Source organism: Oryctolagus cuniculus, chromosome 12, assembly GCF_051225735.1.
Source record: "Oryctolagus cuniculus isolate XC-2025 breed Fujian yellow rabbit chromosome 12, ASM5122573v1, whole genome shotgun sequence".
Taxonomy (NCBI): domain Eukaryota; kingdom Metazoa; phylum Chordata; class Mammalia; order Lagomorpha; family Leporidae; genus Oryctolagus; species Oryctolagus cuniculus.
In genome coordinates this window covers 107,100,006-107,116,024 of record NC_142878.1, presented here as the reverse complement: position 1 = coordinate 107,116,024, position 16,019 = coordinate 107,100,006, and the positions used below count along the sequence as shown (strand labels likewise).

Here is a 16,019-nt window from a genome sequence, read left to right as displayed (position 1 = left end):
GCTTCATCCTGGTGCATCCCTGACTGGGCATTTGGGCAGCGAATCAGCAGATGAGAGATTTCTCTCTCTCTCTCTCTGCCTTTTAAATAAATAATTAACAATTAAAAAGAGAATAGATAAATAGACTGGTATAACAGAGGGAAGACTGCAAAAACAGATTCATGGATCTTTGATTCGTGGCAAAAATTGTGGAGAAACGTTTAAGTTTTCAGTAACTTGTGCCAGGAATTTTGGATATCAATATGGGGGAAACTGGGCCTCTTTTTTTTTTTTTTAAGATTTATTTATTTGTTTGAAAGAGTTACAGAGCAAGATTGTCCATCTGTTGGTTTGCTGACTAGATGGCCACAATGGCCAGGGCAGGGCCAGGCTGAAACAGGAGGCTGCATCTGGGTTTCCTACAAGAGCGGCTGAGACCCAAACCCTTGGGCCATCTTCTGCTTTTCCAAGGTGCATTATAAGGAGGATGGATTGGAAGTGGAGCCGCCGGTACATGAACCAGCACCCATCTGGGATGCCGGTGTTGCAGGCGACAGCTTTACTCACTGTGCCACTGCGCTGACCCCTTGACCTCTGTTTTGTACCATGTACAGTAGTCAGTTGGTTATGGATGGAAGGTCTAAGTGAAGAAGGCTCAGTGAGCAAGCTCTAATAGAACATGTTGGAGAAGGGGCCAGCACTGTGGCTTAGCGGGCTAAGCCTTTGCCTGTGGCGGCGGCATCCCCTATGGGCTCCGGTTCCATGTCCTGGATGCTCTTCTTCCAATGCAGCTCTCTGCTGTGGCCTGGGAAAGCAGTGGAAGGTGGCCCAGGTGCTTGGGTCCCTGCACACACATGGGAGACCTAGAAGAAGCTCCTGGCTCTTGGCTTCAGATCTTCTTGGCCATTGCAGCCATCTGGGGAGTGAACTAATGGATAGAAGACCTCTCTCTCTGTCTCTGCCTCTCTCTGTCTGTAACTCTACCTCTAAAATAAATAAATTATATATATGTGTATATATATATAATATATATGAAAATATTGGACAGTATCTTCCTGACATATAGTAGGGAAAGATTACTTTTTTTTAAAAAAAAATCTATTATTTTATTTATTTGAAAGACAGAGTTACCAGAGAGGTAGAGACACAGAGAGAGAGAGGTCTTCTATCTGCTGGTTCACTCCCCAGATGGCTGCAGTGGCTGGAGCTGAGCTGATCTGATCTGAAGCCAGGAGCCAGGAGCTTCTTCCAGGTTTCCCATGTGGGTGCAGGGGCCCAAGGACTTGGACCATCTTCTAATGCTGGGAAAGATTACTTTTGAAATGACACAAATAACATGGGCCTTTAAAGTATCATAAATTGGATACCTTAAAGCTATGAATTCGTGTTCCCGAAAAGATTGCACATTCTATTAGATTGAAAAGGCAAGGAGACAGGTGTGTCACGTGTAGCCAACGAAGGGGTTGTGAAAAGAGAGAAAGGACTCCAGCATATCAGTAAGAGAGAGCCAACATGTGGACCAACGGAGACGAGTCTTGAGGCACTTTTTAAGATGAGGGTGTCTGAATGGCCAATAAGCTTATAGAAACGTGCTCAGAACCGTTAGTTACCAGAGAAATCATACAAACCATGATGAAATGCCATCACAGACCCGCCGTCAAGAATGACTGAGGTTACAAACAACCAGCCAACCTCCCTGCTCCCCAGCGTACGAGACCAGATGTAGGAGAGGGTGTGAAGCACGGGAGCTCACACATGCACACTGCTGGTGGGAGCAGTGACCGTCTGGGAAAACAGTCGGGCGTTCTGTACTGAGGTGACGCACGTGCCTGCCCTGGGACTCCACAGTTCCACTCTTGGGCTTCTACTCACTAGAGAGTGATTCATATGTGCGAAAAATACATGTGTGTGTGTGTCTGAGAATAACAGCATATCTTCTGTAATATCCAAAAATTGGAAATCAACCCAGTCAGCAGTAGATGGGATAATTAAGTATTCATGCAGTGGAATAGAATCCCGTTCAGCTGTGACCTTGGGTGGTGACAGCAGATGAGTTACAGGCGTCCTTGATAAGGGTGAACTTAAAGGTACAGAAGCAACCGCAAAGTGGTGGACACTGTGTGAGTCCACTGATGTGCATTTCGAACACAAGTGAACGGCGATGGTTACCTTTGAGGAGAGAGGAGACGCCAGAGCACGTTCAGACTGCACCTGTTAGTTACATTTTTGGTGGCGAGTGGTGGATGCGTGGGTCTTTGCAGTCATTTATCTGTAGATTTCATGCTTGTGCTCTGTGCAGTTGTTGGGTGGTTTTCTTGTGTGATAATTTGTACATTTCTGTCTTGGGTACTTCTCTGTTGACCAGACCCACAGTGATGGCTTTTGGGGAGGTCTTGGGAAGGACCTCGACGCCAGTTCTTGCTGTTTCAGTTCTTAGCTCCGCTGGTTTCTTATTTTACCGTGCAGTAAGAACAAAGGAAAGGAAGGCCCACAGAGTGACCAGGAGCTGATGCCGCTTCCTCAGAGGGGAAAATTTATTAATGCCTAAGTCCATCACTCTAACAACTTCTCCTTGAAAACTGTTGGTGTTGGGGCCAGCGCTGTGGCGCAGCAGGTTAACGCCCTGCAGTGTCGGCATCCCATATGGGTGCCGGTTCTAGTCCCGGCTGCTCCTTTCCGATCCAGCTCTCTGCTGTGGCTGGGAAAGCAGTAGAAGATGCCCAAGTCCTTGGGCCCTGCACCCGCGTGGGAGACCCAGAGGAAGCTCCTGGCTCCTGGCTTCGGATCAGCTCAGCTCCGACCGTTGCAGCCATCTGGGGAGTGAACCAGTGGATGGAAGATCTCTCTCTCTCTCTGTCTCTACGTCTCTCTGTCACTGCCTTTCAAATAAATAAAATAAATCTTTTTTTTTTTTTTTAAATCGTTCGTCTCAGACTGGAGTTGAACGTCTCTGTCTGTTTTAACCAGGAGGTGCTCATGATGCTGGACAACTACGTGAGAGACTTCAAGGCGCTGATCGCCTGGATCCAGCTTCAGGAGAAGCTCGAGAAGACGGACGCTCAGAGCAGGTACCGACCCCTGCGACCTGCTCCTGTCGGAGTGCGGCCACGGCGGGAGCAGGCACGAACCCTGCTCCTGTCGGAGTGCGGCCACGGCGGGAGCAGGCACCGAACCCTGCTCTTGTATGAGTGCGGCCACGGCGGGAGCAGGCACCGAACCCTGCTCTTGTATGAGTGCGGCCACGGCGGGAGCAGGCACGAACCCTGCTCTTGTATGGCAGCGGCCATCGGAACCAAGGACTCCGGATGTGTGCTAATATAACAGCCGAGCACTGCGTTCCTCATCCAGTCAACAACAAGTGCTCGTTGGGCGCCTGCCAGTGTCAAGCACTTTATTCAGCACCGAAATTTGGTTGCTGAGTGTGACAGCTAGAATCGTGGCTGCCGAGGTGTGGTAGGGGAGAGCTCGCTGTGCAGAGAACGTGTGTGTGTTCAGGAGGGAGGTGGTCTTTTAGGGACAGATGGGGAAAGACTCCAGAGGTGGTGTTTAAAGAACATGTGTGACCTGTTTGACCAAGCGAGGGCCTCTCAGGGGAGGAGAACAAGGAACGATAGCCGTGTGAGTGCAGAGCCCGTGTGACGTGAACCACAGGTGGGGGCGGATGCCATGTGTCTTCCTAATGTAGTTGCCGAGGGGAAGATTGGTGATTTGCTTCAGGGAGTATCGGGAAATCCGCACACGGCCTGTGAGCGCTGCGCGAGGTGAGGAGGCGGACCCCGTACCCGGTGTGCTGAAGTGTGCCGTGCATGCCGTGGTGGGCGGGGTCCCCCCAGGTCCCTGTGTGCAGACTTCATCACCAAGCGCGGTGCTGTTAGGAGGTGGGCCTGTGCGGGGAGTGCAGGGCAGCAGCCTTCTCTTCTGCCCTGCGGCGCGGCTGGAAGGCAGCCTCTGTGAGCCGCGGGGCCCTCGCCCGACAGCATGTGTGCTGGAGCCGCGCCTTGGACTTGGTAGTCTCCGAACTGTGAGCATTACGTTTCCGTTAAGTACCAGCCCAAGGGTTCTAGCAGGAGAGACTGGTCTCGAGTACGTGTCAGTGTGCATGGTGTCCCAAAACGAAATTTGCTTTTCTCTGGAATATGAGAGAAAGCATCGTCAGCCAGTTCGCTCTTCCAGGACGTCTTCCTGGTGGGGGTAGTGTTTGTGCTGAGATGGAATTGTCAGGTGGGAGGTAGCTAGACGGAGAGAGCAGAGTAATGCCAGGTACAGGGAGCTGTACTTGGATGTCCTGCAGTGGCAGAAGCCCAGTGCCGGCTCAGAATTTAGGATTTACCAAGGTGGGAGTGGAAGGCACAGGGCAGGAGTAGCAGGAGGTGAGCCTAGGGAGCCGGCATCAGATGATGTGGAACTCTGCAGGCAGGACAGGGAGTTCAGACTTACTTATTTATGTTTTTAGACTTATTTATTTGAAAGGCAGAGTTACAGAGAGAGAATGACAGAGCAAGAGAGTGGGGAAGGGGGTGGGGGAGAGAGAGAGAGAGATCTTCCATCTGCTGGTTCACTCCCCAGTGGCTGAAGCCAGGTGCCTGGAGCTCCACCTCGGTCTCCCACGTGCATGCAGGGGCAGCACTCAGGTCATCTTCTGCTGCCTTCCCAGGTGCCTTAGCAGGGAGCAGGATCAGAAGTGGAGCAGCCAGGACTTGAATCGGTGCCCACATGAAATGTGAGATTGCAGCCAGCTTAACCCACTGCGCCAGAATGCTGGCCCCTTTTAAAATCAATTAGAAAATGATATAAATCCTAGTGGAAAAAATGGGCCAAAGTTAGTAACATGAGTACCCAAAAGAAGAAATTCAGATGACTGGTAAAAACGCTCAACCTCACTACTACTAATAAAGACATATAATTCTAGAAAGAATGGAATGTCATTATGCTAATGACAATTAATTAATTTTTTATTATTTTTAAATATTTATTTATTTATTTGAAAGGCAGAGTTATAGCAAGGCAGGGGCAGAGAGAAAGTCTTCCATCTGCTGATTAACTCCCCAGATGGCCACAGCGGCCGGAGCTGGGCTGATCTGAAGCCAGAAGCTAGGGACTTCTTCCCGGGCTCCCATGTGGATGCAGGGGACCAAGGACTTGGGCCATCCTCTACTGCTTTCCCAGGCCATAGCTGAGAGCTGGATCAGAAGTGGAGCAGCCAGGACTTCAACAGGTGCCCATAAGGGATGCTGGCACCACAGGCAGCAGCTTTACCCACTACGCCACACCACTGGCCCCACATTTTTTTTTAAATAATATCTTACAAGGATTTAACTTTTTAAAAGATTTATTTATTTATTTATTTGAAAAGCGGAATTGCAGATAGAGACAGAGAATGATATCCTGTGTCTTCTTGTTCACTACCCAAATGGCTACAACGGCTGGGTCTGGGCCAGGCTGAAGACAGGAGCCTGGAATTCCATCCTGGTCTCCCACGTGGGTGGCCAAGGCCCAGGTATTTAGATATCTTCTGCTTTTCCCAGACCCGTTAGCAGGGAGCTGGACTGAAAGCAGAGCAGCCGGGACAAGAACCTGTGCTGGCAGGGGAAGCCGGAGTCCCCGGTGGTGGCCCAGCCAGCTGTGCCACGGCACCAGCCCCGTCTGACTTCGCACTGGCAGCATGGTGGCTCCCTGGCAGCAGTGCGCTAGGGCAGAGTTGTGAGCTGAGTATGGTTTCGTCCACTCACACCCAAGAGAACATTCTGCTCCGCCTTCTCTCTTAATCACCCCTGCCGTGTGTCTTGAATTGGCAGACCAACATCACTGGCCTGGGAAGTAAAGAAGATGTCTCCAGGGCGCCATGTGATTCCAAGTCCATCAACGGACAGGATAACTGTGACCTCAAACGCTCGGAGAAGCCTGAATTTTGGGTGAGTTGAAGTCAAAAATCTACTACAGCTTGTGTCACAGAGACAGGCTTGCTTCTGAAATACAGTGTTGTGATGGGGACGGTGCAGTGTGGGTGGTTAGGTTGCACTATACAGTTAGCTACCAGATGCGTTTTCATCTGGTAAGCAGAAGGCCGTGCACAGGTGTCTCTGGGAGCAGTGTGCGTGGGTCAGCCGTCCCAAGTGAGGACTCCAGTTACCTCGCCAGTTTCAGGGAGGGGTCCTAGATCAGGCCGAGGCTTTGCCTAAACCAGACACCCACGTCTGAGTCTGCTGGTGGAACATAAGTCGGGCATAGCGACTTGAATACCCTTCCCAGTGGAAGGCTGAGGTTCGCGGCAGGCCTGGGGCAGCTGCCCTGGGGAGGGGAGTTCGCCCTGCATGTGTCTCACTTCTCCTAACAGCTGAAGGACCCCTGAAATGCTCTGTCCTGGGTTTTCCCACCGATGCCGTTGGGATTGCTGAGCTCGGAGAGTGCAGGACACCCTGTAAAGTCCAGCCCCATCTGGAAAGCGCCTCCTTACGTCAGGGTGTTGCGTTCTTTATAAATTTTGCCTGACAGTTGTAAGCCAGAGGCGAAAGAGCTGGGTTGCCCAAGGCCATTCAAGGACCTGTCTTCCTGGATTATGTGTATGTTTGAAATTGTCGTAATAAAATAAAAAAGTCTGGGATCTAGGAAATGTGGTGTATTCACACGTGAATTGTGATCTGGAGATTCATATATCTTGTGAGTTATTCATGATACAATGTAACACTTTCTTTCACAGCAAAAGATCTAAATACATATTATACATTGTGTTGTCACACAGGTTACATCTTTCATACAAGTCCATCAGCCCATTTTTTTTTCCCCCCAAAGATTATTTATTTGAAAGGCAGAGTTACAGAGGGCGAGAGAGAGGCAGAGAGAGAGATCTTCCATGCGCTGGGTCACTCCCAAATGGTTGCAATGACTGGAGCTGAGCCCATCTGAAGCCAGAAGGCAGGAGCTTTTCCTGGGTCACCCGTGTGGGTGCAGGGGCCCAAGCTGCATTAACGGAGAGCTTGATTGGAAGCGGAGCAGCTGGGACTAGAACCAGCGCCCCACCTGCTGGTGCCACAGGGGTGGCTTTACCTGCTGTGTCATGGCACTGGCCCCCAACATAGTTTCATAATTTTTGTTTCATGCAGTTATCTTGTGAATCAGATAGAAGAAAAGAGTTACAGACGAATATATTCATACGTTAACACATTTATACTGTCTCATATTTACCTTTGTAATTACCCTTTCTAGTCTCTTACTGTTGTTCCTTATTTGTTTATATGTATTCAAATTATTATCTATTAGCCATTATTTCAGCCTGAACAACTCCCTTTAGTATTTTTGTTGGGAAGATCTGTTAGTGATGAATTTTCTGGTTTTTTTTTTTTTTTAAGATTTACGTATTTATTTGAACGAGAGAGAGAGAGACCTTCTGTCTACTAGTTACTCCCCAGATAGTCACAGCAGCCAGGGCTGGGCCAGACTGAGGCCAGACACCAGGACCTTCAGCCGGGCCTCCCACGTGGGTGGCAGGGGCCTGCAGCAGTAGGGCCGTCTGCTGTTGCTCTTGTCAGCGTATGGCATGCTGGCATTGCAGGTGGCGCTTTTATCTGCTATGCCACAATGCCAGCCCCAGTTTTTGTTTTTCTAGGAATGTATCTTCATATGTTTCAATGTATTTGTTTGAAAGAGTGACTCAGAGAGAGGTAGAAACAAAGAGAGACTCCGAGGTAGACAGAGACAGATACCTTCTATCTGCTGGTTCAGTCCCCAGATGTCTGCAGCAGCCAGGGCTGCACCAGGCTGAAGCCAGGAACCTGGGACTACCTCTGGTCCCCCATTTGGGTTTCAGGGGCCCAAGTACTCTGTCCTACTTCCCAGGTACATTAGCAGGGGGCTGGATGGGAACTCAAGCCAGCGCTCTCACATGGGCTGCAGGCAGCACAAGCTGGGCTTAACCCCCTGTACCACGACGCCAGTTTCCGTTTTGAAGAGTGCTTTTGGCACGTGGAACTCACAGTTGGCAGTGTTTTTCTCTCTGCGCTTTGAATCTGTCGTCTCACTGCCTTCTGGCCTGATGGCTTCTGACGAGCAGTCAGCTGCTGCTGTCGGCGGGGAGCCCTCTGGGGGTGCACCGCCTCTCCCTCGGTGCCTCCGCGGGTGCAGTGCCTCTCCCTCAGTGCCTCCGCGGGTGCAGTGCCTCTCCCTCGGTGCAGCGCCTCTCCCTCGGTGCCTCCGGGGGTGCACCGCCTCTCCCTCGGTGCCTCCGGGGGTGCACCGCTTCTCCCTCGGTGCCTCCGCAAGGTACACCGCTTCTCTCTCGGTGCTTCCAGGGGTGCACCGCCTCTCCCTCGGTGCCTTCTGCGGGGTGCACCGCCTCTCCCTCGGTGCCTTCTGCGGGGTGCAGCGCCTCTCCCTCGGTGCCTCCGCGGGTCGCGGTCCTCTCCAGCTCCAGAGCTTGGCTGTGATGTGTTAGCGTGGCTGTCGGAGTTCAGCCTGCTTGGAGTGTGTTGACTCTCTTGGATGTGTAGATTCGTGTTTTCATCAAATTCAGGAAGGTTTTGCTCATGATTTCTTCTAATATTCCTTTTTGAAGAATTACTTTGATTGTATTTGAAAGAGATACAGAGAGGAGAAACAAGATCTTCTACCCATAGATTGACCTCCAGATGCCCACAGTCGCCAAGGCTGGGACAGGCTGAAGCCAGGAACCCAGAATTCAGTCCGTGTCTCCCATGTGGGTGGCAGGGAACCACGTAACTGAGCCGTCGTCTGCGGCCTCCCAGCGTGCGTGTTAGCAGGAAGCTGGATCAGAAGCCGCTCTGATAGCGGATGCTCACATCCCGCGTGATGACGGGGTCGTGGGTCCACACGCCTGCCCCGCGGTGCTGTGCTGCCTCTTCCCCTCCTGTACCCTGGGAACCCACTGTCACATGGCGGCACTCTGGAGGGTCGCACAGGTCTGTGGGGCTCTGTTCACCTCCCTTGCACGGAGGAGGTGATCTCCATCGACCTTTCCCAAGCGTGTGGTCTGCCATTCTGCCGAACCCCTCTTGTGAAGGTTGTATTTCAGTTATTGGAGTCTTCAACTCTAGAACTGGTGTGTTGTTTTTTTTTTTTTTTTAAGATTTACTTATTTATTTGAAAGGCAGAGTTACAGAAAGGCAGAGGCAGAGAGAGAGAGAGAGAGAGAGAGGTCTTCCATCTGCTGGTTCACTCCCCAGATGGCTGCAACGGCTGGAGCTGTGCCGATCCGAAGCCAGGAGCCAGGAGCTTCCTCCAGGTCTTCTCACATGGGTGCAGGCCCCAAGGACTTGGGCCATCTTCCACTGCTTTCCCAGGCCATAGCAGAGAGCTGGATTGGAAGTGAAGCAGCCAGGACTCGAACCGGCTTTACCGACTACGCCATAGCGCCATCCCCTGTTGTGGTGCTTTTTTACGTTTATTTTGTCTTTCTTGAAACTGTTTTTTGCAAAACTTTGCTCTCATACTTTATTTCCTGAGATGTGGTTTCCTTCTGAGTGTGCTGTGATTGTAATTCCACTAGCTAATGCAGCGTCTTCATTCGGTAAGCGCAGTGTCTGGCCTCTCTGTTCCTGCCGTTCCTGCAGGGAGCGAGCCATACTTTCCTCTTTATTTGCGTGTCTTGTGGGCTTTTTGTTGTTGTTAAGAGCTAAGCATTTTTAAGAAAGTGTGGCCGTTCTGATTGTTACTGTCACGGTAGCTGTGGTTATTTATGTAGGACATTGTTTGCCGTGTGCGGCCACTAAAGTCTGTGCGTCAGCTGAGCCCTCAGCTCTTGACAGGGGTTTCTCACCTGCTCTGAGCCTGTGAACCTCGCAGGCCTCGCACAGGGCTGCACACTAGTGGCGCCCTCTCCAGTTTGCAAGCTGCCTTTGAGGTCACTCCCTGCTTTGTGGGTGCATCCAGGCCAGTCAGAGGTGAGAGATGAGGCTCCTGGTGTGCACATGATACTGCTCTGTGTGTGTGTGAGAGAGAGAGAGTGAGCGAGCGAGCGAGCGCACGCTGCCTGATCTCCAGGAATATGTGGGACCTGTTCAAAGCCCTCCAAGGGCGGTTTATTCTCCAGCGTCCTCTAAGGTTTTCGGTTAGCCTTTCGTTTATCTCAGACAGTATTGCCGCCTGTGATACCCGTGAGGTTTGTCCCAGGCTGGGTGTTGGTGCAGCAGTTACGGTGTTGCTCTGCGTGTGTGCGTCCTGTAGTGGAGTGTCTGGGTTGGCGCCCTCCTTTCTGCTCGAGCAGCCTAGGAGGCAGCAGGTGGTGGCCCTGCCAGGGACCGGGCTCCCCCGCCCATGCGGGACAGCCAGCTTGGGTTCCAGGTCCATGGCTTGGGCCTGGCCTAGCCATGTTGTGGGCGTTTGGGGAGTGAAGCAGCAGATGATCGCTCGCTCGCTCTTTTCAAGTAAATCAGAATAATAAAAACATTTTTAATAAAATGTCACACTTTTTTTCTGACAAATGCCCCTGGGAAGTTTGGTCTTAAGAATTTGTCAGAATGCTGATTGTGTTCAGGGAGTCTTAACGGTTGGTACGTGGTAGAGGGATGGAAAGCAGTTGGCCTGGTCATTTCTCTCCTCTTTTCAACTGGGCCTGGCTCGGCTGCTTCTCTTCTCCCACCTGTGTCACAGATAACAGCTTTTACCTGGATCACTGCTAACTGTTGGAAACAGCTGCATTGTTACTACATTTGCAGATGTTTCAATATCTGTTTTGTGTGTGTGTGCGTTTATGCTATGACCTTAAACCAAAAATCCTCCCTGTGTCTGTATATCCCAAATATGTGCCAATGTAGTGAAAAGCATGTGGTAAAAACTGATGGTTTATTCAACAGAATCAAAGTTTTGCTTTCAAGTTCCCTTATGAAGTTACTAGGTAGTATGGCTTTTGAATGTGTGTTTTCATGTACTTGAAAGAGTGACAAAGAGACAGACAGAGGGAGAGAGAGACACCTTCCATCTGCTGATTCATTCCCCCACATGCCTGAGGGGCCAGGCTGAAGCCAGGAGTCAGGAGCTCCTCCAGGTCTCCTCTGTGGGTGGCGGGGATCCAAGCACGGGAGCCACCTGCTGCCTTCCAGGATGCGTTAGCAGGAAGCTGAGCTGCTGGAGCTAGAACTGGCAGTCCCACAAGGGATGGTGTCTCTCGAAGCCGCTTCGGCTGCTCTGCCACAGCGTCCGCCTCTAGGTGGTATGGCATTTGGTGATGCTTGATGACTTCACCAGCTGCGTGGCCCTTAGCCAAAGATATATAAACAAACAAGAGCAATTGTTTGTGCATTTGAGCACTGCTTTATGGAGCTTGGTCTGTATTGTGTTCTATTGGTCCATAGTTCTGAATATTGTATTGTGCATGGTTTCTCACTGGAAGCTTTAGGGAAGATGTGGTAGAAGTTCTTAAACTGATCTCCCTATAACTAGCTGCTAGTCTAATTGAGAATCTTGGTCATCAGTGTAAAACATGCTGTTTTTTTTTTAAAGATTTATTTATTTATTTAAAAGTCTGAGTTACACAGAGATAATGAGAGGCAGAGAGAGAGAGGAGTCTTCCATCTGCTGGTTCACTCCCTAGTTGGCTGCAGTGGCCCAAGCTGAGCTGATCTGAAGCCAGGAGCCAGGAGTGTCTTCTGGGTCTCCCATAAGGGAACAGGGGCCCAAGCACTTGGGCCATCTTCCATTGCTTTCTCAGGTACATTAGCAGGAAGCTGGATTGGAAGTGGAGCAGCTGGGACTCGAACCCGTGCCCATATGGGATGCTGGCACTGCAGTTGCTGGCTTTACTTGCTACGTCACAGCGCTGGCCCTGTTGTTTTTTAACGTATTGAACAATTGTGAGCCTAGGCTGCATTCAGTGTAACTACTCTCTTCTGCTCTTGCTGGTTGAATATGCAAATTGTTTTCATTAGTTTAACTCATAATTTAACTATTAATTAAGCTAGTGAAATATGACTGCAAAAAGTATCATTGTTTCTATGAAAACTAAGACACATTTTTGGGAAACTTTGATAAAAGTGAACTTTTTTTTTAAAAAAAAGATTTTATTTATTTATTTGAGAGGTAGAGTTATAGACAGTGAGAGGGAGAAACAGAGAGAAAGGTCTTCCATCCATTGGTTCCCTCCTCAGTGGCTGCAGTGGTCGGAGCTGTGCTGATCCAAAGCCAGGAGCCAGGAACTTCTTCTGGGTCTCCCACGTGGGTGCAGGGGCCCAAGGACTTGGGCCATTTTCTGCTTTCCCCGGGCCATAGCAGAGAGCTGGATTGGAAGAGGAGCAGCCGGGACTAGAACTGGCCCCCATATGGGATGCCGGCACCACAGGTGGAAGATTAACCTACTATGTCACAGCACCGGCTCCAAAAGTGAACTTTTAAAATAAACTTGCCATCACGTGAATGGCCAGGCCAACTGGAAGTTTAGGAAGGATATTAAAGTTGAGGAGAACTGTGTGTTAAGTTGTTGCACAGTTGACCCTGAATGTTCACTGTTGGTTAAATGAGCCACGATTGTGTGATGCCTCATGTATCAAGATTGGCAAGTTATTACACATTTATGTTATTAAAGTAAAATGAAAATAAAAAGGTGTGATGTAGCTATGCATAATTTTATTGTGATTCCCCGTTTATGTGAGTTTTTCTTTTAAACAGCTAGACTCCTCTGCTGTCTTTATTACTTTCTCCTCTTTGTTCCCATACATTATGTTTTATAAAATCAATGAAGCATCAGATCCAGATACATTTATAAATATAACTGTCTTAAGTTGCTGCGGGATTGTATTTTTCTACATATGTGGATACACACGTGCACAGAACTTAAAATTTACTTTTATTCACGGATGTCAGCTCACTGCTTTTGTGTTTGATTCCTTTTTCTGCTCTGTAGGGGCTCTCCTGGGACCGTGGCTGCTCCCCGTCTGGCTCCTGCGGGTGTGAGCTGGGCGGACAAGGTGAAGGCTCAGCACACAGGCTCCACTGCTGCCCCCGCCGCGGCCCCCGCCCAGCCTGGCCCCCCCGTGCCTGTGCAGAGGACTTCACGCAGAAATGGCAAGTGACTTTGGCTCTTTTTCTGTGCCGCACACGTGGATGGAGAGGTGTTTGTTCTCTTCCAGATCGGTCTGGGTGGAACTGCGTGCTGATCTTTGTTTGCGTCATCTGTGTGATGCTAATTCACCTTAGCTCAAGTCTAAGATAATCTTTTTATTTTCACTCTTTAAAAAAACTTGTAGTGGAGCATAACTACTTCCCAGGATTATCATAGCCTAGGGAGAGCATTCTGTGTTCAGGTTTCCTGTGTGTGAAATTTCGGGAGAATGATGTCTTTGGTCAGTTTCTATGTAAATTCCTTTAGAATTCTTCTGACTTCCAGTAGGAAAAAAGTGGGCTTCTCCTTTCTCCGGACAGCATATACGTCGCAGTAGCACAGCTGATTAATATGTGATTATTATGTCAGTGCTGCTGGTAATACTCCCTATGTATCGTTACTCACACGCCTCTCTTCTGTACCGTCAGAATAGTTAAGGGACACGTTACAAGAGTTTCATAATGTTGGCTTACTGTGAACCATTTGTCTCTTAAGAATTTTGCTCAGGTAACCATTTGTGTAGAAATTCATATATTTTTATAGATTTCCAGAGGCTGGGATTTTAGAATGATAAACCGAGGTAAGTTTATGTTACGAGTTAAGGAGAGCTCCAAAAACTGCTTTTTTTTTTTTCTCTTCAGTGGATATTACATCAGAGTTTTGGTTCACAAAGAAGTGACTAATTGTACATAAAAAAGACATTGAGATCTTTGTATTATGCACGTGTTTTGCTTTTCTCTTTTGATATCAGTGAGTTACATTGGCCTCTTTAAAATAAAACTTTTGGGGTAGGCATCGTAATGCAACCTGCAATGCCGGCATCCAATTTGAGTACTGGTTTGAGTCCTAGCTGCTCTGCTTCTGATCCAGCTCCCTGCTAATGTGCCTGGGAAAGCAGTGGAAGATGGCCCAAGTGCTTGGGCCCCTGCCACCCGTGTGGGAGACCTGAATGGAGTTCCAAGCTCTTGGCCTGGCTTGGCCGTTGCGACCATTTGGGGAGTGAACCAGCAGATGGAAGGTTTCTCTCTGTCTCTCTCTCTCGTCCTCTCCCTCCCTGCCTTTCTGTGTAACCCTGCCCTTCAAATAAATAAGTCTTTGAAAAAAACTCGTATCTTTTTTTTTTAAAGATTTATTTATTTAAGCCGGCGCCGTGGCTCAATAGGCTAATCCTCCACCTTGCGGCGCCGGCACACCGGGTTCTAGTCCCGGTTGGGGCGCCGGATTCTGTCCCGGTTGCCCCTCTTCCAGGCCAGCTCTCTGCTATGGCCAGGGAGTGCAGTGGAGGATGGCCCAGGTGCTTGGGCCCTGCACCCCATGGGAGACCAGGAAAAGCACCTGGCTCCTGGCTCCTGCCAGGATCAGCGCGGTGCGCCGGCTGCAGCGGCGGCCATTGGAGGGTGAACCAGCGGCAAAAGGAAGACCTTTCTCTCTCTGTCTCTCTCTCTCACTGTCCACTCTGCCTGTCAAAAAAAAAAAAAAAAAAAAAAAAAAAAAAAAAAAAAAGATTTATTTATTTAGTTGAACAGCAGAGTTACAGAGAGGCAGAGGCAGAGAGAGAGAGGCCTTCCATCTGCTGGTCCTCCCCCTCCCCCTCCAGATGGCCACAATGGCTGGAGCTGCGCGGATCTGAAGCCCGGAGCCAGGAGCTTCTTCTGGGTCTCCCACGTGGATTGAGGGGCCCAAGGACTTAGGCCATCTTCCACTGCTTTCTCAGTCCATAACAGAGAGCTGGAGGGGAAATTGAACATCTAGGATTCCAGCCGGTGCCCATATGGGATGCTGGCACTGCAGATGGTGGCTTTACCTGCTTCACCACAGCACTACCCTCCCCCCAATCATATTCTTACATTGCCTTTAGTTTCCTTATGCAGACTCATTAGTAGAAAATTGACAGTAGGCAAGGGTTCTTCCTATTAGGAAAAAAGTAGGAAAGTGTAGAATCATACATCTCAGTTTCTGTGTCTTGAAAGAGTCTGAGAGAAATGTGATGTAAAATTGCAATAGAAGTATCAAGTTATAGGGCATATCACGGTTTCATTTAAAGCAGTGCTATTAGATTATTCATGAATAGTCCCTAGGTTGAAATGAAATAGTAGATATTGACTATATCTTTATTAATGCATTGGGGAATTTTGTTTCAGACCTCTGCAGTCTTCAGATTTGGGGTTCCCCATGCTGTTATGCACAGAGTTATGCACTGATTCGCAGTACAGCAGCCATGGTGTTGACTTTGGTAATTATGTTCCAGAAAAAATAATTCCAGTTAAAGATGACAGAGTGACTATATGTATTTAATTTGCTCTCCTCCAAACATGGCTAATATGGTATAAAAGGATCTTAAAAATGGACTTCAGGAAAAAGTGGCAAGAGAAGTGATTTTATGAGCAGTTTTGGAAGTTGGAGGGGAAGTTCTCATGGTAATGGACAAAATGTACCCGAGCTACTGAACCCTAAGCTCAGGAAAGGGGTCAGAACCGAAAAGCATCCCAGTGTTCCCCGCAGAATTCCTAGAAGGCCCAGAAGTCGGGGTGGGGGGATCAGGTGTCTGGAAGGGAGGCTGAAGGTGGGAGTGCTGCTTCCAGAGCCACCAGCGGCCCGCAGCCCCCCATCCCGCCCGCCTCTGAGGGGAGAGGACCCCACCTGCCTCTGAGGGGGAGGGGACCACGCCTGGTCTCTGAGGGGAGGGGACCCCACCTCTCCACCTCTGAGGGGAGGGGACCACGCCCGCCTCTGAGGGGAGGGGACCCCACCTCTCCACCTCTGAGGGGGAGGGGACCCCACCTCTCCACCTCTGAGGGGAGGGGACCACGCCTGGTCTCTGAGGGGAGGGGACCCCACCTCTCCACCTCTGAGGGGAGGGGACCCCACCTCTCCACCTCTGAGGGGAGGGGACCCTACCTCTCCACCTCTGAGGGGAGGGGACCCCACCTCTCCACCTCTGAGGGGAGGGGACCCCACCTCTCCACCTCTGAGGGGAGGGGACCCCACCTCTCCA

General features: G+C 49.8%; 1 protein-coding gene across 10 annotated transcripts in view; it reads left to right on the top strand.

The window, feature by feature from the left end:
* Positions 1-16,019, top strand: part of SCAPER (S-phase cyclin A associated protein in the ER) — a 439,476-nt gene that overhangs the window by 87,910 nt on the left and 335,547 nt on the right. For all 10 annotated transcript variants that reach the window (XM_070054635.2, XM_051834595.3, XM_051834596.3 and 7 more), the window contains 3 exons: positions 2,947-3,047; positions 5,775-5,891; positions 12,827-12,987. In XM_070054635.2, coding sequence (XP_069910736.1) covers positions 2,947-3,047; positions 5,775-5,891; positions 12,827-12,987 — 379 coding nt within the window. The remainder of the gene's footprint in view (positions 1-2,946; positions 3,048-5,774; positions 5,892-12,826; positions 12,988-16,019) is intronic.